The following is a 21,566-nucleotide window of genomic DNA, read 5'->3' on the forward strand; positions in this document are numbered from 1 at the left end:
TTCGTCTATGTTCGTTACCATTTTTTGGGCCTTTCTCTGCCACCTCAGAGCTTGCTGATGCTAATCAGAAGCTCTGGCCGATCACGAAATCCTGGATTGGCATGTCAGGCAGCCAACAGCACTGCTGAAAGGGCTGTGGGGGTGTGCCTTTTAGAGAGGCTTTATAAGCATTTTCCCTGGAGCCATTTTCCACTTCCGTTCTGATTCTCTTGAGAGTGAGAACAGTTGCTGTTGGTGCTTGTGCTACTTGCTAGCTGTGGCTGTGCTTTCACTTCTGTGGCACCAAAGCAAACATTTCTTTTTCTCATTTATTTTATTTCATTTATTTCATTAGTAGAACTTTACTGGGAATTTGGAGAGGGATTTCTTTAGCAGATTTCAGTTAGCTTAGGCTACTTCTTTTTTGGAGGCTTGTGTTCAGGCACAGTGGGTGGGTGGGGGAGCTTGGTGTGTGACTTTGTGGAATCCCTTTCCCCAAAATTTAATTCCTAAATGGTTGTGTGTGTCTCTGAGACTTAGTTGGCACAGCTTTAAAATTTACTTACCGTATTTTTTGCTCTGTAAGATGCACTTCCCCCCCAAAATGTGGGGGGGGGAAGTCTGCGTCTAATGGAGCGAAGGCGGTGATTTCGCCCCTGCTGGCCCCGTGGGGGGGGAGTGTCACAAGGGTCTGAGTGAGCCTTCCAGGACCCTTGCGCTGCTCCCCCCACCCCCACGAAATCGCCATCTTCTGGGATGCTTTTGAGGCTTGGGAAGCCTCAGAAGAGACCCAGAAGGTAGCGATTTTTCCCCCTCCGACCTCTGGGGGAGGCAGGGTGAGTCTCTAAAGGGTCCTGGAACACACCCTAGGACCCTTTAGAGACTCAACCTGCCCCCCCAGGGGTTAGAGGGGGCAAAATTGCCACCTTCTGGGATTCTTCTGAAGCTTCCCAAGCCTCGAAAGAGTCTCAGAAGGTGGCGATTTAGCCCCTTCTGACCCCTGAGGGGGAGGGGGAGTCTCTAAAGGGTCCTGGAACACATCCTAGGACCCTTTGGAGGCTCACCCAGCACCTCCCAGAGGCCAGAGGGGGTGAAATTGCCACCTTCTGGGACTCTTCTGAAGCTTCCCAAACCTCGAAAGAGTCCCACAAGGTGGCGATTTCACCCCCTCTGACTCCCGGGGGAAGGGTGAGTCTCTAAAGTGTCCTAGGGTGTGTTCCATGACCCTTTAGAGACTCACCCTCTCCCCAGGGGGTCAGAGGGGGCGAAATCGCCACCTTCTGAGACTCTTTAGAGGCTTGGGAAGCTTCAGAAGAATCCCAGAAGGTGGCAATTTCACCGCCTCTGGCCTCCGGGGGAGGGCTGAGTGACCCTCCAAAGGATCCTAGGGTGTGTTCCATAAGACAGACCTCTCCATAAGGCTCACCAATTTTTAGAAGAAGAAGACAGATTATTTTTTCCTGTTTTCTTCTCCTAAAAATTTGGTGCGTCTTGTGGAGAGGTGCGTCTTATGGAGCAAAAAATACGGTAATTATTTTTGGAGGCTTGTGTTCAGGCACAGTGGGTGGGTAGGGGAGTTTGGTGTGTGGCTGTGTGGAATCCCTTTCCCCAATTTAATTCCCGAGTGGTTGAGATTGTGTATTCTGAGTGCTTCTAAAGCACCTTCAATAAATTCATTCTTATTTTATTAGACTTGGGGGGGGGGGCTTTTTTAAATCAAGTTACATTTTAGTTAAACAATTAGTCCACTCTCCACCATCATTTTAAAAAATAAAATTTACACTGTCTCTGACCCTATCTATTAGTTTTTCCTTCCCCTTCCCTTTATTTGTTCAGTTAGTTTAGCTGGCAGGAATAAGGGCAGTAGAAAATGAAGCTAAGTCTCCACTATGGGGTATCCAAGGGGAAGAACCCTGTGAAGCTGCATAGGCAATGACACCACCACCACCATTTCTCTTCTGGTGGCATTACAGGCAGGCATGGAAGCAAAGTTTCCAGAGGTGCTTAAAGAACTGCAGCTCCTCTTCCTAGAGGAATCTGAGGAGTTACTGATTCCCGGAGATCCCCAGTCCAAGTCGGAACCAGTAACAGCAGAGCAGGCTTCACAACCCCCTTCCACCCCTGTCTCCAGTCATCTTTTCCCTACTCCCAGTCCAGCAGCACCACTGGGACACAGAATTCTTCCCAGGCCAGCAGCAGTCAGAGGCAGGCAGTGGGTCATTGTTTTGCCAAACATGGCAGAGGGGCCATGTGGGATCATTTCACAGCAGTCAATGATGACCCATGGCTGGCACACTGCAGCACCTGCCTTGTGATGGTCCAGAGAGGGTCAGACCCCAAGCATCTGTCCTCCAACATCTGGAGAGGCACGTGCCAAGGCTCCTGTCTGGGGAAGGCACTTTGTCACAGCTGTCTAGTGGAGGGAGGAGAGCAGCTCCAGGGAGAGAGATGGGGAGGCAGAAGGGCAGCCACTGGGGTTTCTGGGGTGGGGAGCATGAGACAGGCCATGCTCCATAAAGTTCCACCCACTGGGTTTGCAGTGACCCCCCAGTCCACTGTGAAAGCCCCAGCCTTCCACTGGTTGCTGCATTTTTGCCCTCTTCTACAACCCGCACCCCGAGAACCCTCAGTTCTAGAGTGATGCCCTCACTCTATGACTCTGTGAGGTAGGTGGTCTGTGACCATCTTTCACGGGCACAGGGGCGTAAGGTGCACTTCACGGCAGACATTTGGAGTTGAGGTCAGCATGGCTACCTTTTGCTCATAGCCCACTGATAGATAGCCAGAGGACCTGAGGAGTGGGAAAGGATTGGCGACAGGGCCGCAGGTAGAGGCCCTTGTCCTGCCCCCAAGCTACAGGTCTGTTTTGCTGCAGGCATGGCACATGGAAGCCCAGACAATGTTGCAGGAGTGAGCACCAGAGGGAGAGGTCATCTGTGGCCACATGGTCACATCCATGGCCATATGGTCATGGATGCTGGGCAGAAAATGTTGGTGGCATTGAATGCAATGGCCTTTGAGGGACAAATTACACCTTGTTGTGCATGATGCCCTTGGCCTGAGCATCCAGATCAAGCCCAAGTGGGACGGAGGCACATGGGAGATGCAGGCACTCCTGAAGCAATGCTGCCAACTGGTGGGCCTTTTCTCCTGCAGCCTAAAAGCTGACCGCCGGCTGCGTGAGAGGCAGGAGGAGTTGGGTCAGGAGACCCACGTTCTCCTGACAGACCTGCCCACCAGGTGGAACTCCACCTACACCATGGTGTCCTGCCTGGTGGAGCAGAAGGCCACTTTGGAGGATATCATGTCCTCCATGCCCATTCTGCCCAGAGGGAGAGAGTAGGCATCGGTACCACGGATTGGCTGGCCCTCTCCCAGATGGTGAAGGTCCTCAAGCATTTCCAGAAAACTAATGACATCTTGTGTGGTTATACGGCGAGCCTGGGGCAGGTCATCCCCCTGATTCATGCCCTTGATCGGTCCCTGGAGGCAGCTGCAGCACCAGGATCCTCCCTTCTTACATCGACCACAGCTTTGGTGAAGAGGTTGCAGACAGGTGTGCAGAAGTGACTCCATCCTGTCTACAGGGACAAAGCTTACTGCATGGCTTGCCTGTGTGATCCTCAAATCAAGGGGGGGGGAGTTTGGCAGCATGCATCTCGAACCTAGAGGAGTGGAGAACAGAGCTCTCCACTGAGATCCGCAGGGCGTTGGGTGCACAACGCTTGTGTGGGGAGACGGGAATGTCAGGCCATGAGAGAGAGGAGGGGCAAGGTGGTTTGCTGGAGCCACAGGGAAGGACCTCAGCTGGTAAAGGCCCCAGTCCCCATTACTGGTGCTATGTGGTGACCTGGGCAGTTGCTGCAGAGATATGACAGCTGGCTGAGGAGGATCCAGCAGAGACAATGGTGTGGGAATATCTAGCTAAGCACCCCCCAGTCAGATCCCCTCCATTTCTAGGCTAGGAGGTGGTCATATGGCCAGAGTTGTCCAATGTGGCCATGGACCTCCTTTCCATCCTTCCCACCAGTGTCCAGAGCAACCACGTGTTTTCCCATCCCAGAGATGTACTCTGACCACGCTGCTCGGGTTTGGATCCCGTTAGTGTGGACAGACTGTTGTTCATCAAGGTGAATCTTCCTTTGTTGGGCTTCCCCCTCACTGAACCCAAAGAGGTAGGGTTCCAATGACAGTCTCTCCCCTACCACACCACTGGCCAGCCTGCCTAGCAGCCTGCCTGAGGCCTGATGGCTCTATAACATGTCTGCCAGCCCATGTGCCTGCATCTCTGCTTGCCTGCCTGCCCATCTGCCCACCTGCCAGTCCTCCTGAAAAAAATGCCTGCCTACTTGCCTGCCAGCCTGTAAATCTACCCCTTAGTCAGAAGTCCTGCTGCTGATTCCAGCCCCCTTGGGCCAAGTTCTGACCAAATCCTGCCTGCTGCTGATTCCAGTCTCCTTGGGCCAAGTTCTGACCAAGTCCTGCCTGCTGCTGATTCCAGTCTCCTTGGGCCAAGTTCTGACCAAGTCCTGCTGCTGATTCCATCCTCTCTGGGTGAGGTTCTGCCTCAGAGTCAGGCCATACCCTGTATGCCTATGTGGCTGGACCAATTCCAGCCTCTTTGGGCCATGTTCTTAAGTGCAGCAGCCAATTCGAGCCTCCTTGGGCCACATTCTGCCTCATTGGCAAGGCCTTACCTGACTTGAGAGCCCTAAACATATTTCAGATGCATAATTAAATGAAAAATTAGTTTACAGTATCCAAAAATGGCGTCAGTTCAGTGCGTTCATGTACTAGTGCAGAGATGTGAAATTCAATTTCATCTTGGGCGGCATCAGCATTATGGTTGCCCTCAAAGGGCCGGTTGTGTTTGTAAGACTATATAAATGTACCTACTCTTTAGCATATTAAATATAATCCTTCTCATTCAATTATTACTGGTTTTGGTAATAACGTAATAATAACTAGCTTTGAAAGTAAAAGTCTATGATCAAAGTCTAGAAATAATGGCAAACAGATATTCAAGTGTACAACTATTGTACAATTTATTGAAAAGTGAGCTTTAGTAACAGAAATATATTTTTAAATCATCAAATATTACCAAGCACTGCTTATTATATTAACTTTGTTTAACTGTTTGGTCCCAGTTGAGACAAGAACTATGGCAAAACAAATAATTGCTGTTAACAAAAAAAGGTGAACATGGACGTCAATCTGCTGCTTCAAGTAGGGGTGCTAGCCCTTTTTTAATTCCAAAGTGCAAGGTATAAGTACAAGGCAGATTGCACCCTTTATCAGGCTGCAATCTGCAGCAAATAAAGTTGATAAGGTTATGTTGCCTGGCCTTATACACATCAAGTAGATCCCACCTCACATTGAGACACTATATCAAACACCTTCCTCATCCATTGAACAATTTCTATATATAACAAACAAAAAACAAACAAAATGAAAGAGTGACAATTAGAATGCAAACATTGTTACACTGTACTTATTCTTATTGGAAATATATTTTGTGATTTTGTATATACCTAAATGTTTTTTAAAATTACCTATTCGTTTTCTGACTGGATCACATGGATGTGGTGGCACCGCAGGTTAAACCGCAGAAGCCTCTGTGCTGCAAGGTCAGAAGACCTGCAGTTGTAAGATCAGATCCATGTGACAGAGTGAGCCCCCATCATTTGTCCCAGCTCCCTAGCGGTTTGAATGCATGCAAAATGCAAAAATGCGAGTAGATAAATAGGTACCACCGCGGTGGGAAGGTAATGGTGTTCTGTGTCTAGTCGTGCTGGCCACATGACCACGGAATATTGTCTTTGGACAAACGCTAGCTCTATGGGTTGGAAACGGAGATGAGCACCGCCCCCTAGAGTTGGACACGACTGGACAAATTGTCAAGGGGAACCTTTACCTTTACCTTTCTGACTGGATAACTGACACCATTTTCCTGAAATCAGTCCATTGATGTCTGACTTTAGATCTTGTGCAGTAGTAAAACTGTGTGGAGTTTATCATCAGCAATGTGTGGTCTTGTTCAGATTCATGACTGAAAACATCTGTCCCCATAGGTAGGTGCTCCCAAACATAGACAGAACACGGGCAGCTTGAAGTTGGAGCTGTGGCATCAAAGCAGGGGGGAGGAGGCAGTAAAAGTCCTCGGTTGCAGCACCCTGAAACTTTGTTCTCAGGCTACTGTTGCATTGAAGTTCTATTAATTCCATCTGAAGGTAATGTGGTGTACTGTCAACATCGATAGTGAAAAGACTGGCAAAGTTGGTAAAGGTTAAGTGCTGTTCTTTAAAGTTAAAGAAGTGCCAATCAAATTCATTAACCAGCCAATCCACTTCGGTAGCCAATCGAGCACATGAAAAAACACCCGGGAATGAGGTTGAGATGCTCTGACAGATACTGTAGGAAAGTGGGCAAAACTGTCTTGTTCAAGCAGGGACTTCCATAGGCACAATTTTTCCTGAAAAACTGTGATGGTGTTATGACTTGCTTGCAGCCCTGGAGCCTCTGATTCAGTTGGGCGAGATGCTCTGTTATGTCACACAACATGGCAAAATCACACAGCCAGTTTGGATCTGACAGTTCAGGCAAGGGCTCCCCTTTACTTTGCATGAAAAGAGCAATTTCTTTCAAAAGCTCAAAAAAATTGCTTGAGAATGGCTCCTACTCAGCCACCTTTCTTCTGTATGGTATGGCACATCTGTATGTTCTGTGCCCACCTCTTTCAAAAACAGTTGGAACTGATGATGATTAAGGCCCTGAGCATGAGGAACTCACAGTTTTTGTGACTGTGGTCATTATTTTATCCAGTTCCATAATCTTGCCACACAGAGTTCCTTGGTGGATAATGCAGTGGTAAATTATTAGAGGTGTGTGGCAGTTACTTTGTTTGCATTTTCTCTTTCAACAGTCCAACCAAGCCAGTTCTTTGTCCACACACTGCAGGTGTGCCATCAGTAGTAAGCCCCACCAACTTTTCCCAGGGTAATTTCATTTTTCTTTGATAGTCCTCCACTGCATTGAAGATGTTCCTCCCAGTTGTTGTCCCATGCATGGTGACCACATCCAAAAGCTCCTCACTGATGGTCAAGTCTGCCTTCACGCCTCTTACAAAAATGGCTAGATGAGCTGTATCAGTATTGTCAGTGCTTTTGTCCACAGCTAATGAAAATGCCACATAACTATGTGCTTCTTCAGCCAGCTGTGTTGACAGATTACCTTGGTCTGTGATAGCGTTTCTTGACAAGCTGACACTGTTAAAAGCCTGTCTGTGCTCAGGGCACAACTGTTCACATACCTTCAGCATACACTGCTTTACAAATGCACCTTCTGAAAACACTTAGACACTTGGGCGATTTCTTCAGCTACAGGATGCCATGAGAGGTGTTATGGCTGACCTGGTTGGCGCTCCTGTCGAGGCTCTGGTGGATGGCTGGTTCACCGCCTCCTCCAGGGCTATAGACACAATCGCACCTAAATGCCCTCTCCACCCCAGAGCTCAGCCTGCACCCTGGTTTAACCAGGACCTCTGAGTGATGAAGCGGTTTAGGAGACGGCTAGAGCGTAGGTGGAGGAAGAACCCGACGGATTATAATTGGATAGCTGTCAGGGTCGCTACTAACCTTTACCTTACTGAGGTAAAGGCGGCTAGTCATGCATACTTCGCTAACCGGATAAACGAAGCTTCCAACCAGCAGGCAGAATTATTCTGTATAGTACGCGACCTATCCGGAACTGGTCTGAGTGATGGGCCTCCCCCTAGTTTTTCACCAGACCAGTTTGCAGCATTTTAAAAATCTAAAGTAGAGGCCATCCACCGGGAGCTCTCTCCTTCTTTGAATACAGTGAATCGAGCTGAGATGTCCAGCGTTCCGTCTTGCCTGGTGACTTTTGATCACTTTCAGCCTGTGATGCCAGATACTGTGAACAAAGTGCTTGATCGCTGTTGGGCCACCACCTCCTCCCTTGACCCTTGCCCCGCCTGGCTAATCAAAGCAGCCAGGCCGATAACAACAGAATGGGCCACAGCAATAATTAATGGGTCTCTCCTTGAGGGCAGCTTTCCTTCTGCCCTCAAGGTGACACTCATTAGGCCCATAAGGAAGAAACTTAATTTGTCGGCAGACGAAATTGGCAATTATAGGCCCGTTGCCAATGTTTCTTTCATGAGCAAAGTGGTGGAGAGGGTTGTGGCCGACCAGCTTCAGGCACACTTGGATGAAACAGATGTCCTGGATCTGTTTCAGTCGGGCTTCAGGCCGCGCCATGGTACAGAGATGGCATTGGTCGCCCTGTATGATGACCTGTTGAGGGAGGCTGACGGGTAAAACGTCCCTGTTGGTCCCCCTTGACATCTCGGCGGCCTTTGATACCGTTGACCATGGTATCCTCCTGGGGAGGCTCTCTGAGTTGGGAATCAGTGGCTTGGCGCTTGCCTGGCTCCATTCCTTGGAGGACTGTCCTCAGAGAGTACAGCTTGGGGAGAGTGTCTCGGTCCCGTGGAGTCTCAATTGTGGGGTTCCACAGGGGTCGATTGTCTCCTCAATGTTGTTCAACATCTATATGAGGCCGCTGGGTGAGGTCATCAGGGGGTGTGGGGCATCGTGTCATCAATATGCTGATGACACCCAGCTCTACATCTCCTTTTCACCAACTGCAGGTGATGCCGTCCTGTCCCTCCAGCGCTGCCTGGGGAAAGTACTGCAAGGGATGCAGGAAAATGGGCTGAGGCTGAACCTGGACAAGACGGAGGTCCTGAGGGTGGGTGCCCCCACTGTTGGCAGTCTGGGTGACTCTCATTTGGGGGGGGTGACCCTGGTCGCAAGGAATGGGGTTCGCAGTCTGGGGATTGATCTGGACCTGGTGCTCACAATGGAAATGCAAGTGGCGTCGGTGGTCCGCACCGCCTTCTACCACCTTTGGCGGATAGCCCGGCTGCGGCCCTATCTCGATGTGGGGTGCTCACTAACTTGGTGCATGCACTCATAATCTCAAGATTAGATCACTGTAACACGCTCTACATGGGGCTGCCTTTGAGGCTGATGCGGAAACTCCAAGTGGTGCAGAATGCGGCGGCCAGACTCCTTAGCGGAGTGAGAAAATTCCAACATATTTCTCCTATTCTGGCCACACTGCACCGGCTGCCCATTCGGTTCTGCATTGACTTCAAAGTACTGTATTAATGCTGGCTTATAAAGCCCTAAACGGTTTAGGACCTCAATATTTGGTGGAACGCCTACTCCCACCAAGGTCTACCCGTACCACCCGCGCGAGTCAGGGGGTGAGGCTGAGGAGCCTGACGCCGAGAGAGGCCCATAAGGAAAGAACTAGAAACCAGGCCTTCTTGGCAGTGGCTGCTCGCCTCTGGAACAATCTCCCTCTGGTGATTCATGCGGCCCTTTCGCTGGGTACCTTCAAAAACCAACTAAAAACATGGAAGTTTGTGCAGGCCTTCCCTCGAGTTAACTCTTGATTATTTTTTCTTTTTTCTTTTTTCTTTTCTTTTTTTCTTTTTTCTTTCTTTTTGCCATCTTGAATAATTTAATAATTTATTAATTTACTAGTTTAGGTTACAATTTTTGTGCTTATTTGTATGTTTTATCTATATACTGTATCTGGAAGCCGCCTAGAGTGGTCGTAAGACCAGATGGGCGGGGTATTAAATAAATAAATAAATAAATAAATAAATAAATAAATAAATAAATAAATAATTAAATAAATAAATAATTAAATAAATAAATAATTAAATAAATAAATAAATACATACATACATACATACATACATACATACATACATACATACATACATACATACATACATACATACATACATACATACATACAACAAAGCTGGTTTTCACTGCTGCATCTTTTTTTGCGATCATTTTTGCAAAAATATTTTGTTGAGAATGCAGGCTGCCTTTTAATTCTCTGACCTTTTGTTGCCTTTCTTGGTGGCTAAGGTTAGCATACTTGGCTCCGTGTTAGGTCTCAAATTGCCTATATAAATTATATTCCTTCACCACTACCACTGCATTGTAGCAAAGAAGACATACTTGCTTGTCTCCTTTAAGCACAAACATGTATTAGCTTTCCCATATCTCATTAAATTGTCTTCCTTCTGCATCAACCTTTCTTTTCTTGGACATTTTAAGGGTATTTGATCCCCATACCTCTGTAAAGTGACATAGAATTGGCCAGTATATCCAAAGTGCACCACTCCACCTGCCGTGGTATGTAGCCGTTGTAGTGCAGCGAAGGGCCGATGCAGAATGGCATGGAGCCCACTCACACTCCTTTAGCAGATGATGCAAGTCTGAAAAGAAGGATTGCACACTGCTGGTATCATCCACAAGAAACTTAATTGGAGACTACTCAGACAAAATACCATGGCAGAACCTTGTATTCAATAAAGTTTCTTGTGGATGATCCCAGCAGTATGCAACCATCCTTTTCAACTGGCATAAAACTGTATTATCCTCATAATACCAGGGAAGGCAGAGATAAGGGGGTACTCCCACAGAGAGGTGCAGGATCTGTAAGTGGAGTTCTGCCCTCCTCTCTGCTGCTGAGACAAGGTGGGAGTGAAGATGGGGGGAATTGCCCAGAGCCCATGATCAGAAACAAAAGGCTAAAAGATATGACGCTGGAAGATGGGCCCCTCAGGTCGGAAGGCGTCCAACATGCTACTGAGGAAGAGCGGAGGACAAGTACAAGTAGCACCAGAGCTAATGAAGTGGTTGGGCCAAAGCCGAAAGGACGCTCAGCTGTGGACGTGCCTGGAAGTGAAAGGAAAATCCAATGCTGCAAAGAAAAATACTGCATAGGAACCTGGAATGTAAGATCTATGAACATTGGGAAGCTGGAGGTGGTCAAACAGGAGATGGCAAGAATAAACATCGACATCCTGGGCATCAGTGAACTAAAATGGACAGGAATGGGCGAATTCAGCTCAGATGATTATCATATCTACTATTGTGGACAAGAATCCCGTAGAAGGAATGGAGTAGCCCTCATAGTCAACAAAAGAGTGGGAAAAGCTGTAATGGGATACAATCTCAAAAATGATAGAATGAGGTCAATACGAATCCAAGGCAGACCATTCAACATCACAATAATCCAAGTTTATGCACCAACCAGCATTGCTGACGAGACTGAAATTGAACAATTCTATGAAGATTTACAACACCTTCTAGAACTGAAACCAAAGAAAGATGTTCTTCTCATTCTAGGGGACTGGAATGCTAAAGTAGGGAGCCAAGAGATAAAAGGAACAACAGGGAAGTTTGGCCTTGGAGTTCAGAACGAAGCAGGACAAAGGCTAATAGAGTTTTGTCAAGAGAATAAGCTGGTCATCATGAACACTCTTTTCCAACAACACAAGAGGCGACTCTACACTTGGACATCAACCAGATGGGCAACACCAAAATCAGATTGATTTTATTCTCTGCAGCCAAAGATGGAGAAGCTCTATACAGTCAGCAAAAACAAGACCTGGAGCTGACTGCGGTTCTGATCATCAGCTTCTCATAGCAAAATTCAAGCTTAGACTGAAGAGATTAGGAAAAACCACTGGGCCACTCAGGTATAATCTAAACCAAATCCCTTATGAATACACAGTGGAAGTAAAGAACAGATTTAAGGAACTAGATCTGGTGGACAGAGTGCCTGAAGAACTTTGGATAGAGGCTCGTAACATTGTCCAGGAGGCAGCAACGAAAACCATCCCAAAGAAAAGGAAATGCAAGAAAGCAAAGTGGCTGTCCAACGAGGCCTTAGAAATAGCAGAGAGGAGAAGGGAAGCAAAATGCAAGGGAGATAGGGAAAGTTACAGAAACTTGAATTCAGACTTCCAAAGAATAGCAAGGAGAGACAAGAGGGCCTTCTTAAATGAACAATGCAAAGAAATAGAGGAAGATAACAGAAAAGGAAAGACCAGAGATCTGTTCAGGAAAATTGGACATATTAGAGGAACATTTTGCGCAAAGATGAACATGATAAAAGACAAAAATGGGAGGGACTTAACAGAAGCAGAAGACGTCAAGAAGAGGTGGCAAGAATACACAGAGGAATTATATCAGAAAGATGTGGATATCCCGGACAACCCAGACAATGTAGTTGCTGACCTTGAGCCAGACATCCTGGAGAGCGAAGTCAAGTGGGCCTTAGAAAGCCTGGCTAACAACAAGGCCAGTGGAGGTGATGGCATTCCAGTTGAACTATTTAAAATCTTGAAAGATGATGCTGTTAAGGTGCTACATTCAATATGCCAGCAAGTTTGGAAAACTCAACAGTGGCCAGAGGATTGGAAAAGATCAGTCTACATCCCAATCCCAAAGAAAGGCAGTGCCAAAGAATGCTCCAACTACCGTACAATTGCACTCATTTCGCACGCTAGCAAGGTTATGCTCAAAATCCTCCAAGGCAGGCTTCAGCAGTATGTGGACCGAGAACTCCCAGAAGTACAAGCTGGATTCCGAAGAGGCAGAGGAACTCGAGACCAAATTGCTAACTTGCGCCGGATTATGGAGAAAGCCAGAGAGTTCCAGAAAAATATCTACTTCTGCTTCATTGACTATGCGAAAGCCTTTGACTGTGTGGACCACAGCAAACTATGGCAAGTTCTTAAAGAAATGGGAGTGCCTGACCACTTTATCTGTCTCCTGAGAAACCTATATGTGGGACAGGAAGCAACAGTTAGAACTGGTCATGGAACAACTGAGTGGTTCAAAATTGGGAAAGGAGTACGGCAAGGCTGTATATTGTCCCCCAGCTTATTTAACTTATATGCAGAATACATCATGCGGAAGGCTGGACTGGAAGAAACCCAAGCCGGAATTAAGATTGCCGGAAGAAATATCAACAACCTCCGATATGCAGATGATACCACTCTGATGGCAGAAAGTGAGGAGGAATTAAAGAACCTTGTAATGAGAGTGAAAGAGGAGAGTGCAAAAAACGGTCTGAAACTCAACATCAAAAAAACTAAGATCATGGCCACTGGTCCCATCACCTCCTGGGAAATAGAAGGGGAAGATATGGAGGCAGTGTCAAATTTTATCTTCCTGGGCTCCATGCTCACTGCAGATGGAGACAGCAGCCCTGAAATTAAAAGGCGCCTTCTTCTTGGGAGGAAAGCGATGACAAATCTGGACAGCATCTTGAAAAGCAGAGACATCACCTTGCCAACAAAAGTCCGAATAGTCAAAGCTATGGTTTTTCCTGTCGTGATGTATGGAAGTGAGAGCTGGACCATAAAGAAAGCAGACCGCCAAAGAATTGATGCCTTTGAATTGTGGTGCTGGAGGAGGCTCTTGAGAATCCCCTGGACTGCAAGGAGAACAAACCTATCAGTTCTAAAGGAAATCAACCCTGAGTGCTCACTGGAAGGACAGATCCTGAAGCTGAGGCTCCAGTATTTTGGCCATCTAATGAGAAGAAAAGACTCCCTGGAAAAGACCCTGATGTTGGGAAAGTGTGATGGCAAGAGGAGAAGGGGACGACCGAGGATGAGATGGCTGGACAGTGTCTGCGAAGCAACCAACATGAACCTGACACAACTCCGGGAGGCAGTAGAAGACAGGAGGGCCTGGCGTGCTCTGGTCCATGGGGTCACGAAGAGTCGGACACGACTAAACGACTAAACACACACACACATAGCTTCAGGATTGTGGATCCTGATGCAAAGGCTGACCAAAGGTCTCCCAAATCCCAAACATGTGCAGTGAATTTCCCTACCCTCATTAAATAGCAGAGTGCAGAGGATTCCCCCAAATTAACTGGCACCGTGGTGTAGCAGATCCCCCCCAATTAATCAGCAAGTGTAACAGATGTCCTTCCCAAAAATAATAGTTGACAGTCTGCAGCAGGGCCCTCCACAACCTAGATTGCTTGGCAGTGTGTAGCAGTATATTCACAAGTTATTAGAGGCTAATTCAAGGTTATACCAGGACGCTACTCTCATCAAATATTATAAGAGGCTACTGATACACTGACACTGCTATCACATGTTGTAAGAGGTTATAGCAGAATGCTGTATTTAAAATGTATAAGAGGCCCCTTACAGTTTACAGCCTTTTATGCCCCCATCAACCTTCCAAGTCTGCCCCTGGGCTGGCTACTCCATGGGTTCAGTGCTATGAGTTGGCTGGGGGGGTATGCATTAAGTGTCAATAAGTGATACAATAAACATTTTCAGTAGGGGAGCAGGACAGAAGGGCTAAGGATGCAGCACTGAAAAGCTGTGGGTCAGAGTATGGCACAGAAGGGTGCTGGTTAAGAAGGGGCAGTAGGGTCAGGGTGATGCATGAAAAGGCTGCAGGTCACGGCATAGCATGAAAGTGCTGCGGAAGGAGCTAAGCTGCTGTCTCTTTTGCTTCACTGGCCAAAGGAAGGCCTTGCCTCACTGCTTCTGCAGCTGCAGGGGCAGGTTGTGTAGATGAGAAAATTAAGGCAGATGGATGGGATTGGATGTGCCTTTCAATACTAGGAAGCCAACCAGCACTTGTGAGTCACCAGGTCTTTTTCCTTCTCACCAGTGTTTGTGTGTTCACATATGCCTGCCTGCCTGCCATCTTCTGAATTTCCATCTTGCCTTTCCTTCTGCTTTGCTCTTTTGCCTCCTGGAGCTGCTTTCTTTGTGGCCACCTGCATCATATCCCCTTCTTCCACTCTGCTAGTCTCTGATTTGCATTCTTACCTGAAGGAAAAATGGGTGGTAAAAGAGAGGTAAAATACCGTTTTCGCTCCATAAGACACACCTTTCCATAAGACGCACCAATTTTTTAGGAGAAGAAAACAGGAAAATATAATCTGTTTTCTTCGCTCCATAAGACTGTTTTGTGGGAAAAAAGTGCGTCTTATGGTGCGAAAAATACGGGCAATTCATTTTCCTGCTTTTTGCACTCATTTCAGTAGACCACTAAGACACAATTAATATTCTGACACAGGTATTTGCACATACAAGTGATCCAAATCAGATTCACTATCATATTAAAATAAACAAACCTATCCTGGCAGTTTAAAATAACTCCCTTTCCAGGGTGTAGGGGAAGCATACTGCGCTGTATGTGTGTGTAAGTGGATATTTTAAAATCAGTTTCAAACCTGTTTAATGCAATTCAAAAGCAGAGTTTTCTGTAAGTGTAATCACCCTGAAGTAGTAAAAAATTCAATTTTTCAAAAATCCTCTGGTTTATGAATGTGGGATACTGTTCTTCTTTACACATAATTCAAAAAGCCAAGAAGTGGCCCAATATTGCTGCACAACATTGTGGCCACAGTGCCAGCATGAAAAAGGATCCCAAGCTTTACATTGCAAACCGTTGCTTGGTAGGAATCCTTTTTCCAAACCGAGGTTCATGTCCATCTCTAATACAAACCATTTAACCTCTTGGTTAAACTAATGCTGCCATGCCTGTTCCACCAAATGTAGACTTGGAAAGCTGTATTCCAATTTCCAATCCCTTTCTTTGAGTTAGGCAAGCTGAAGAAGAAAAGCTATTTTGTAGCAAAAGTTCTATGGATATATTGTGTGCATGTTTTCCAAAAGAAAAATATTGCTTTTTGAAATTTTAAAAAAGGTGGATGTTGGAGGTAGCAAAGAATGTCACTAGAAACCAAGGTCAAAATCACCCATACTATGTGAAAGAAAGACAGTGAGGAAAGACAGGGACAAAAATCAACTCATTGGAAACATGGTGTTGGAGGAGAGCCATACAGATATAAAAGACAGCCAGAAAAGCAGAAAAGTAAGTGCTCAATCAAGTCAAGCCTGAATTAACTTGAACAAAAATGAGTAATCTGAGCCTATCCTATCATGCACATACTGTATAATGGAAATGCAGACATGACTAGAATGTAATATATTGCTGGGAAAGTGGGGTGGGCCAGTAGACAAAGAGGATGATCTAACATGAGAAAGGTTGACTCAGTAAAGGAAACCACAGCCATTGGTTCGCAGGATCTGACCAAAACATAATGGAAAAGACATTATTGTCCAAATGACTCCACATTTGACACAGAGCAAGAGAACACTTTCTGCTACATGTGTGCCAACATTGGTGCTGATATGAGGTCCAGTTTCATAATTTTTATAATTGCTTTGTTTAGGGTACCCCAATTTTTTTAGTTGGCTTATGTAATGCTGAATTCTGCTGTGAGCACAATATATTGGTGCCCTCTCAGGCATCAGTAATACAGACCTCAGGAAAGCTTTCTTGCCTTGGGAACAAAATGATACATTCCCAGAATTTGTCTCTGAAAGTCTGATGAATTTGGATTGAACTAAAAACATAACTGGAACTTCTTTGTATAATCACTACATGAGACTCCCCCATGCAGGGCCAATAGGTTTCTTAGTATCATGAATCTCAGTATAATGTAACAGTCTTCCCCCACCAAAGGTGGCAATTGCGGTGACGAGGGACCCCCGAGAGGTCTCCGATGGTGGCGGGGAAGCCCTGGGAGGCCTCCAAAGGTGGCGATCATGGTGCTGAGGGACCCCGGGGAGGCTGAGCCTCCCTTTTCCTAAATGTTGAGGCAAAAGAGCTACAAAGAAGCAGCCTCTTCACCACCAATGGTTAGCAAATTCAAATTTTCCGCCCTTTTCCCTTGCCTTTTTCCGTTTATACATTGAAGCTCCGTTCACAAATAGAAGCAAAATTTTGTGAACGGAGCTGTTCATAAGTTGAAATGTTCATAGGTAGGGACGTTCGTAAGTAGAGGTTCCCCTGTATGCTGAAGTAGTCTGGAACAGGAGGAAGGGTAGAATGATGACATATGAATGCAGTTTTCTGATTGAAACGTTCAAATTCATTTAATTCCAGATCAGTAGCTGAAGCCACTGAAGTCGATCTCAATATGAGGGTTGGTCTGCACACAGGAAGAGTCCTTTGTGGTGTCCTAGGCCTTCGCAAATGGCAGTATGATGTTTGGTCAAATGATGTGACTCTTGCCAATGTAATGGAGGCTGGAGGATTGCCTGGGTAAGTCTCAAGATAGCATTTACTATGAACCACATTAATTCTTAAGCATCTAGTCAGAGCAATGATTTGGATCATATCACACACTAACAATCATTCTTTTGTATTTTCCTGGGCACTCAAATTTTCAGAGATTTTGTACAGGGTTACGTTGTGCAAATGAGACAAGCTAGTTGTGGGAAACATTTAGGTTGGTGTTTGACACCAATTTTTAGATGTTGAAATCCTGTTGCTTAGAATATCAAATCATACAAGAATAGGGCCATTTAATCAAAGGGAATTTGGTAAGTGAACTTTTCTAGAAGTTCCAGTGATTCAAATGGCCCTGTTCTAGTTGTTGCTTGCTATGTTAACTAACAGGATTTGGGTCATTGCATTCTGGAGAAGTAAACAGCCTCTTATACTAATTCTTGCTCTTTTAATATGTTTTTTTAATATTTTGTGATAATTTAGTTTAACTTTACTACACTAATTACCTTATATTTATGTTATGTGTTCTTTTGTGTCACTGTTGTTGCTGTGAATCACCCAGAATGACTATTTGTCTGATGGGTGGTATAGTAAGTAAGTAAGTAAGTAAGTAAGTAAGTAAGTAAGTAAGTAAGTAAGTAAGTAAGTAAGTAAGTAAGTAAGTAAGTAAGTGCATAAATGCATAAATGCATAAATACATTAATTAATTGATTTTAAAACGTAGTATTTGGTGTCAGTATAGAAAGTACATTCAGTAACTATTATATTAGTCTGTCATTTACCATGGTATTAAACACCTGCTCTCACTCTCTCTACTTCCACTCTAGGAAAGTGCATATAACAAAGACCACCTTAGAGTGCCTAAATGGTGACTATGAAGTAGAACCAGGGTACGGCCATGAAAGGAACAGTTTTTTGAAGAAGCATAATATTGAAACCTTTTTCATTGTGCCATCTCACCGGAGGAAGGTATGTATTCTCTTCTGTGTGATAACATTTAGGTTTTAAAGCTTAGGCTTTTGTGGCGCATTAGCAGATCGTAAGTAGTTCATGTTTTTCTGTTTTTTTGCTGTTTCTCATACAATATGACCAGAAGTTCAATGGGCTGAACTATCACTTGCAAAAGGGACAGTCAGTTTGCAATTAATGTTTCAATGTGAATTGTTAGAAAACTGTAAATGTTTCTTTCTTTCAGGTCTCAAATAAAATGATGTATGTATAATGCCAGTGGGGAGAACATCAACTTATTACTTCCCGGTTTTCACATATTTTACTTGAAAGTGCTTTTGCCCAAGACCCAATGAAATTATTATGCACAACTCAACATGGTTGTGCTTGTATTTGTTCATTAGTTACATTTATTTTCAGGCTTTTTTTCCTGTGATTTGAACATGGTATATATGACTCCCCCCCTCCATTGTATCCTCACAAGAATCCTGTCAGATAGTCAAGCTCAGACAGTGTGATTAACCTAAGATATCTCACTGACTTTCATGGTCCAGTGAGGAATTAAAACCTGAATGCCTGAAGTCAGAGTCCAACACTCTGATCACTGTGTTAAAATTAATAGTTTTCACGCTTCCTAATAACTGTGCAATTAAATACTGACCTTGAATCTTTACCAACTTTACCAACTAAATTTGTGTGTTTCCAAATTCTCAATGTGTGCATATCCCTATAATGATCCTAGTTTTTTAAAAGCCTGCTTTTGAGTACTGAGAATAAAAAGAGGGAGGAAACACATTTAAAATGTGTTGCCGCTGGCAATAGATTGCAGTGGGTTCATTAATGATTGAACTGCCAGAGTCTGAGAGAAGTAACCATGTGAGCAGCAGAAAGCAAGCTTAGTTATCTAGGTCAGAGTAACGGGTGGCGATGAAGCCTGCTTTGGAATGCATAACATACCCGTTCATTCTGCTTTTGAATCAAGTATTAGAATATCTGTGTAAATGTACCCCAGTGTGGAAAACTGAGGTTTGGATTGTGGAGCAATTTAGGGTGCTAACTGCTGGTAAACAGAGGGAGATGCTCACATTTTGTACACCTGAAACTGTTATTGGGAAACATAGCACAGTTTTACAGCTTCTGCTTTTGAAGGAAATTCTAAAGGGAAGGCACTGAGGGACTTCCCTCTTATGATTCTGTGAAGCTTTTCTTTGAAAATCAACAATAAAGTATTGTTTTTCAACTTCATTATTGGTGTCACTTTAACTTACAGTTTTAAGAGTGTGTTCTTGTTCTTGTTTCACAGACAAAAGGATTTCTCCTAGTGTATGTGGGCATTCTGTTTTAAAATGAAAAAAGTGGGGATTAACCTCTGTGCACATGTACAGACAAACGCACACTCAGAAATAATCATCCTTCTTTCCCAGACATTAAAAGATTTGAATTCTACTTTGTCAAGAAAGTAAATGTATTATATCTCCCAAGCCACAGATATGTGGGTTGGCTGTGTCTGCCTCATCTGTAATTGACTGATATAGAAGGCTATAGCCACCATGCGGTGAAATTAAGTAGCTACTGTGCAGTACTTCTTTATCTGAAAAGGGTGCAGCAAGGAGCTCAAATGGTGAAGAAAATGTTAAGGCTTCCTTGTCTTTTTTTCTGCAAAGTTCTTACCATCTTTTGGCTTTTCAATTCTTCTGTGTTGTATTCTGAGAACAATAGTAGTGCCAATTAGGGGTGCTGCCTGTTTTTCCTGCTGGCACGTCACAATTTAGCAGAAGGGATACAGCACAGTGCTTTCCATAATTATGTGCATGGAACTTGGCCAACTATTTCAATTTAGATTTGATAAGAATTTCTTAAAATGTGCACGTTTTTCCATATTTGAGATTTTAAAAATGAGATTTAAAAAATTGTGGAAGAAAGTGAAACTGACAGATTATTTTCTCCTAAGTGGACCATTAGGAATTTTACTAATAAAAGGCTAAGTATCCATGTTTCCAGTGAATTAGTCTAATATAAAAGTGGATGTTTTCACTTGCTGGCTGTTTTTGTGTATTTTTTAAATTAAATTGTAACCTATTCTGAGTCTTTGAGCTAGGCAAGTATTTCCTTCTTCATAGGGAATGGTAACAAGAGCCTTATACTGCCTGTCACATTTCTATTCCAGTGTTACCCTTTGTCAAGCAGAATTGTCAGCCTTTATGTATTGTGAACTTCATATTCATAATTTAAGCAACTGAGTGGAATGAAGTAGATTACGATTGTTGTGACACATACATAGTTTCTGGAAGAAGATATCTCTGAAACTTATAGAGCTGAGCATTTTGGTAGGAGTCCTGCCCACTCTTATACCATGCATGATCCAGCACGTCCTGTCTATTTTCCTCAGTTTATTTTTAATCTGCTGTCAGAGTAAGATTATTCAAAGCAGTGCTGAGAATTGGCTTCTTTCTTTGGGCTCTTGCCATAGCTTACACAGAGAATGTGTTGAGTTCATGGGAAAAATCACTCCGACTGGCAGCCACAAAAATGCTTTTTCTGTCTTTTTTTTTTTTTCCAGAAATATTTTATTCCTTCTCAATGGGAATAGGGATTGGAGTAGGGGGTAAAGGGGGAATAGAGTAGGGAAAGGGGTAAAAATTCAGAGAGAGAAAAAGTATTCTTACATCCACTAAAGAGGAAAACCACAAAAAGAAACAATTTAGCAATTTTTACCAGAGTTTCTATAGTTATTAATCATTCTCTTGGACCTTCACATTCTTCGTGTATCTGTACATTCCAATCCATATTTCGAGTCCAATTATAAAATCGTTCCCAGTTTTTGAGTTCTTTTTAAGATGACCTTTCATTTAATGCTTCTGTTAGTACATCCATTCTCTGCCACTTCCACTATCTTGGGTTCTTCCAAAATACAAACTAAATAATCAGCAAATGCCTGTAATTTATATTCTTCTCCCCTTATTTTTAACCCTCTTATGTTTTTGTTAATCCTGATTTGCTCATTGAGAAGTTCCATAAATAATAATGGAGATAATGGACAACTTTGTATTTGAATGTCTTTTGTAAAGTCTCCATTAATTTTGATTTGGGCTTTTTGTTTAGTATAAACAGTCTTTATTAACATGCTAAATCTTTCCCCCATGTTCATCTAGTTGTTGTATCATAAAACTCCAGTTCAGATTGTCAAATGTTTTTTCTGGATCTAAAAATATCATAGCCATTGATTTCTCTGGATGCACTTCATAATATTCAAGCATGTTTAAAATCATTCTAAGATTATTTCTTATTTTTCTCTTTGGTAGGAAGCTGGATGGATCATTGTGATCTATTTGTGTGAGAACCGTTTTCAATCTGGTTGCTAATATTGTAGCATAAATTTTATAATCCACATTTAAGAGTGATATTGGTCTATAGTTTTTAATTTCCATAGTATCTTTTCCTTCTTTGTGAATTGTGGTAATTAATGCTTCTGTCCATGTTGGCAGGATTATCCCTTCTTGATCTATAGCTTCTGATAATTTTTTATATGCTTTAAATAGTATATCCTCAAAAGTTTTGTAATATTCTACCAGAATCCTATCTCCTCCTGGAGATTTCCCATTCCTTTGCTTCCTGAAAGCTTCTACTATTTCATTAAGCTAAAATGGCTCATTCAAAGTCTGCTTCTGTTCAACT

General features: G+C 44.0%; 1 protein-coding gene across 1 annotated transcript in view; it reads left to right on the forward strand.

Moving 5' to 3' along the window:
* Window positions 1–21,566, forward strand: part of ADCY1 (adenylate cyclase 1) — a 295,043-nt gene that overhangs the window by 191,664 nt on the left and 81,813 nt on the right. Inside the window, exons 6-7 of the mRNA XM_073003860.2 lie at window positions 16,818–16,976; window positions 17,771–17,912. Coding sequence (XP_072859961.2) covers window positions 16,818–16,976; window positions 17,771–17,912 — 301 coding nt within the window. The remainder of the gene's footprint in view (window positions 1–16,817; window positions 16,977–17,770; window positions 17,913–21,566) is intronic.

The sequence above is a fragment of the Pogona vitticeps genome, chromosome 6, assembly GCF_051106095.1.
Source record: "Pogona vitticeps strain Pit_001003342236 chromosome 6, PviZW2.1, whole genome shotgun sequence".
Lineage (NCBI taxonomy): Eukaryota > Metazoa > Chordata > Lepidosauria > Squamata > Agamidae > Pogona > Pogona vitticeps.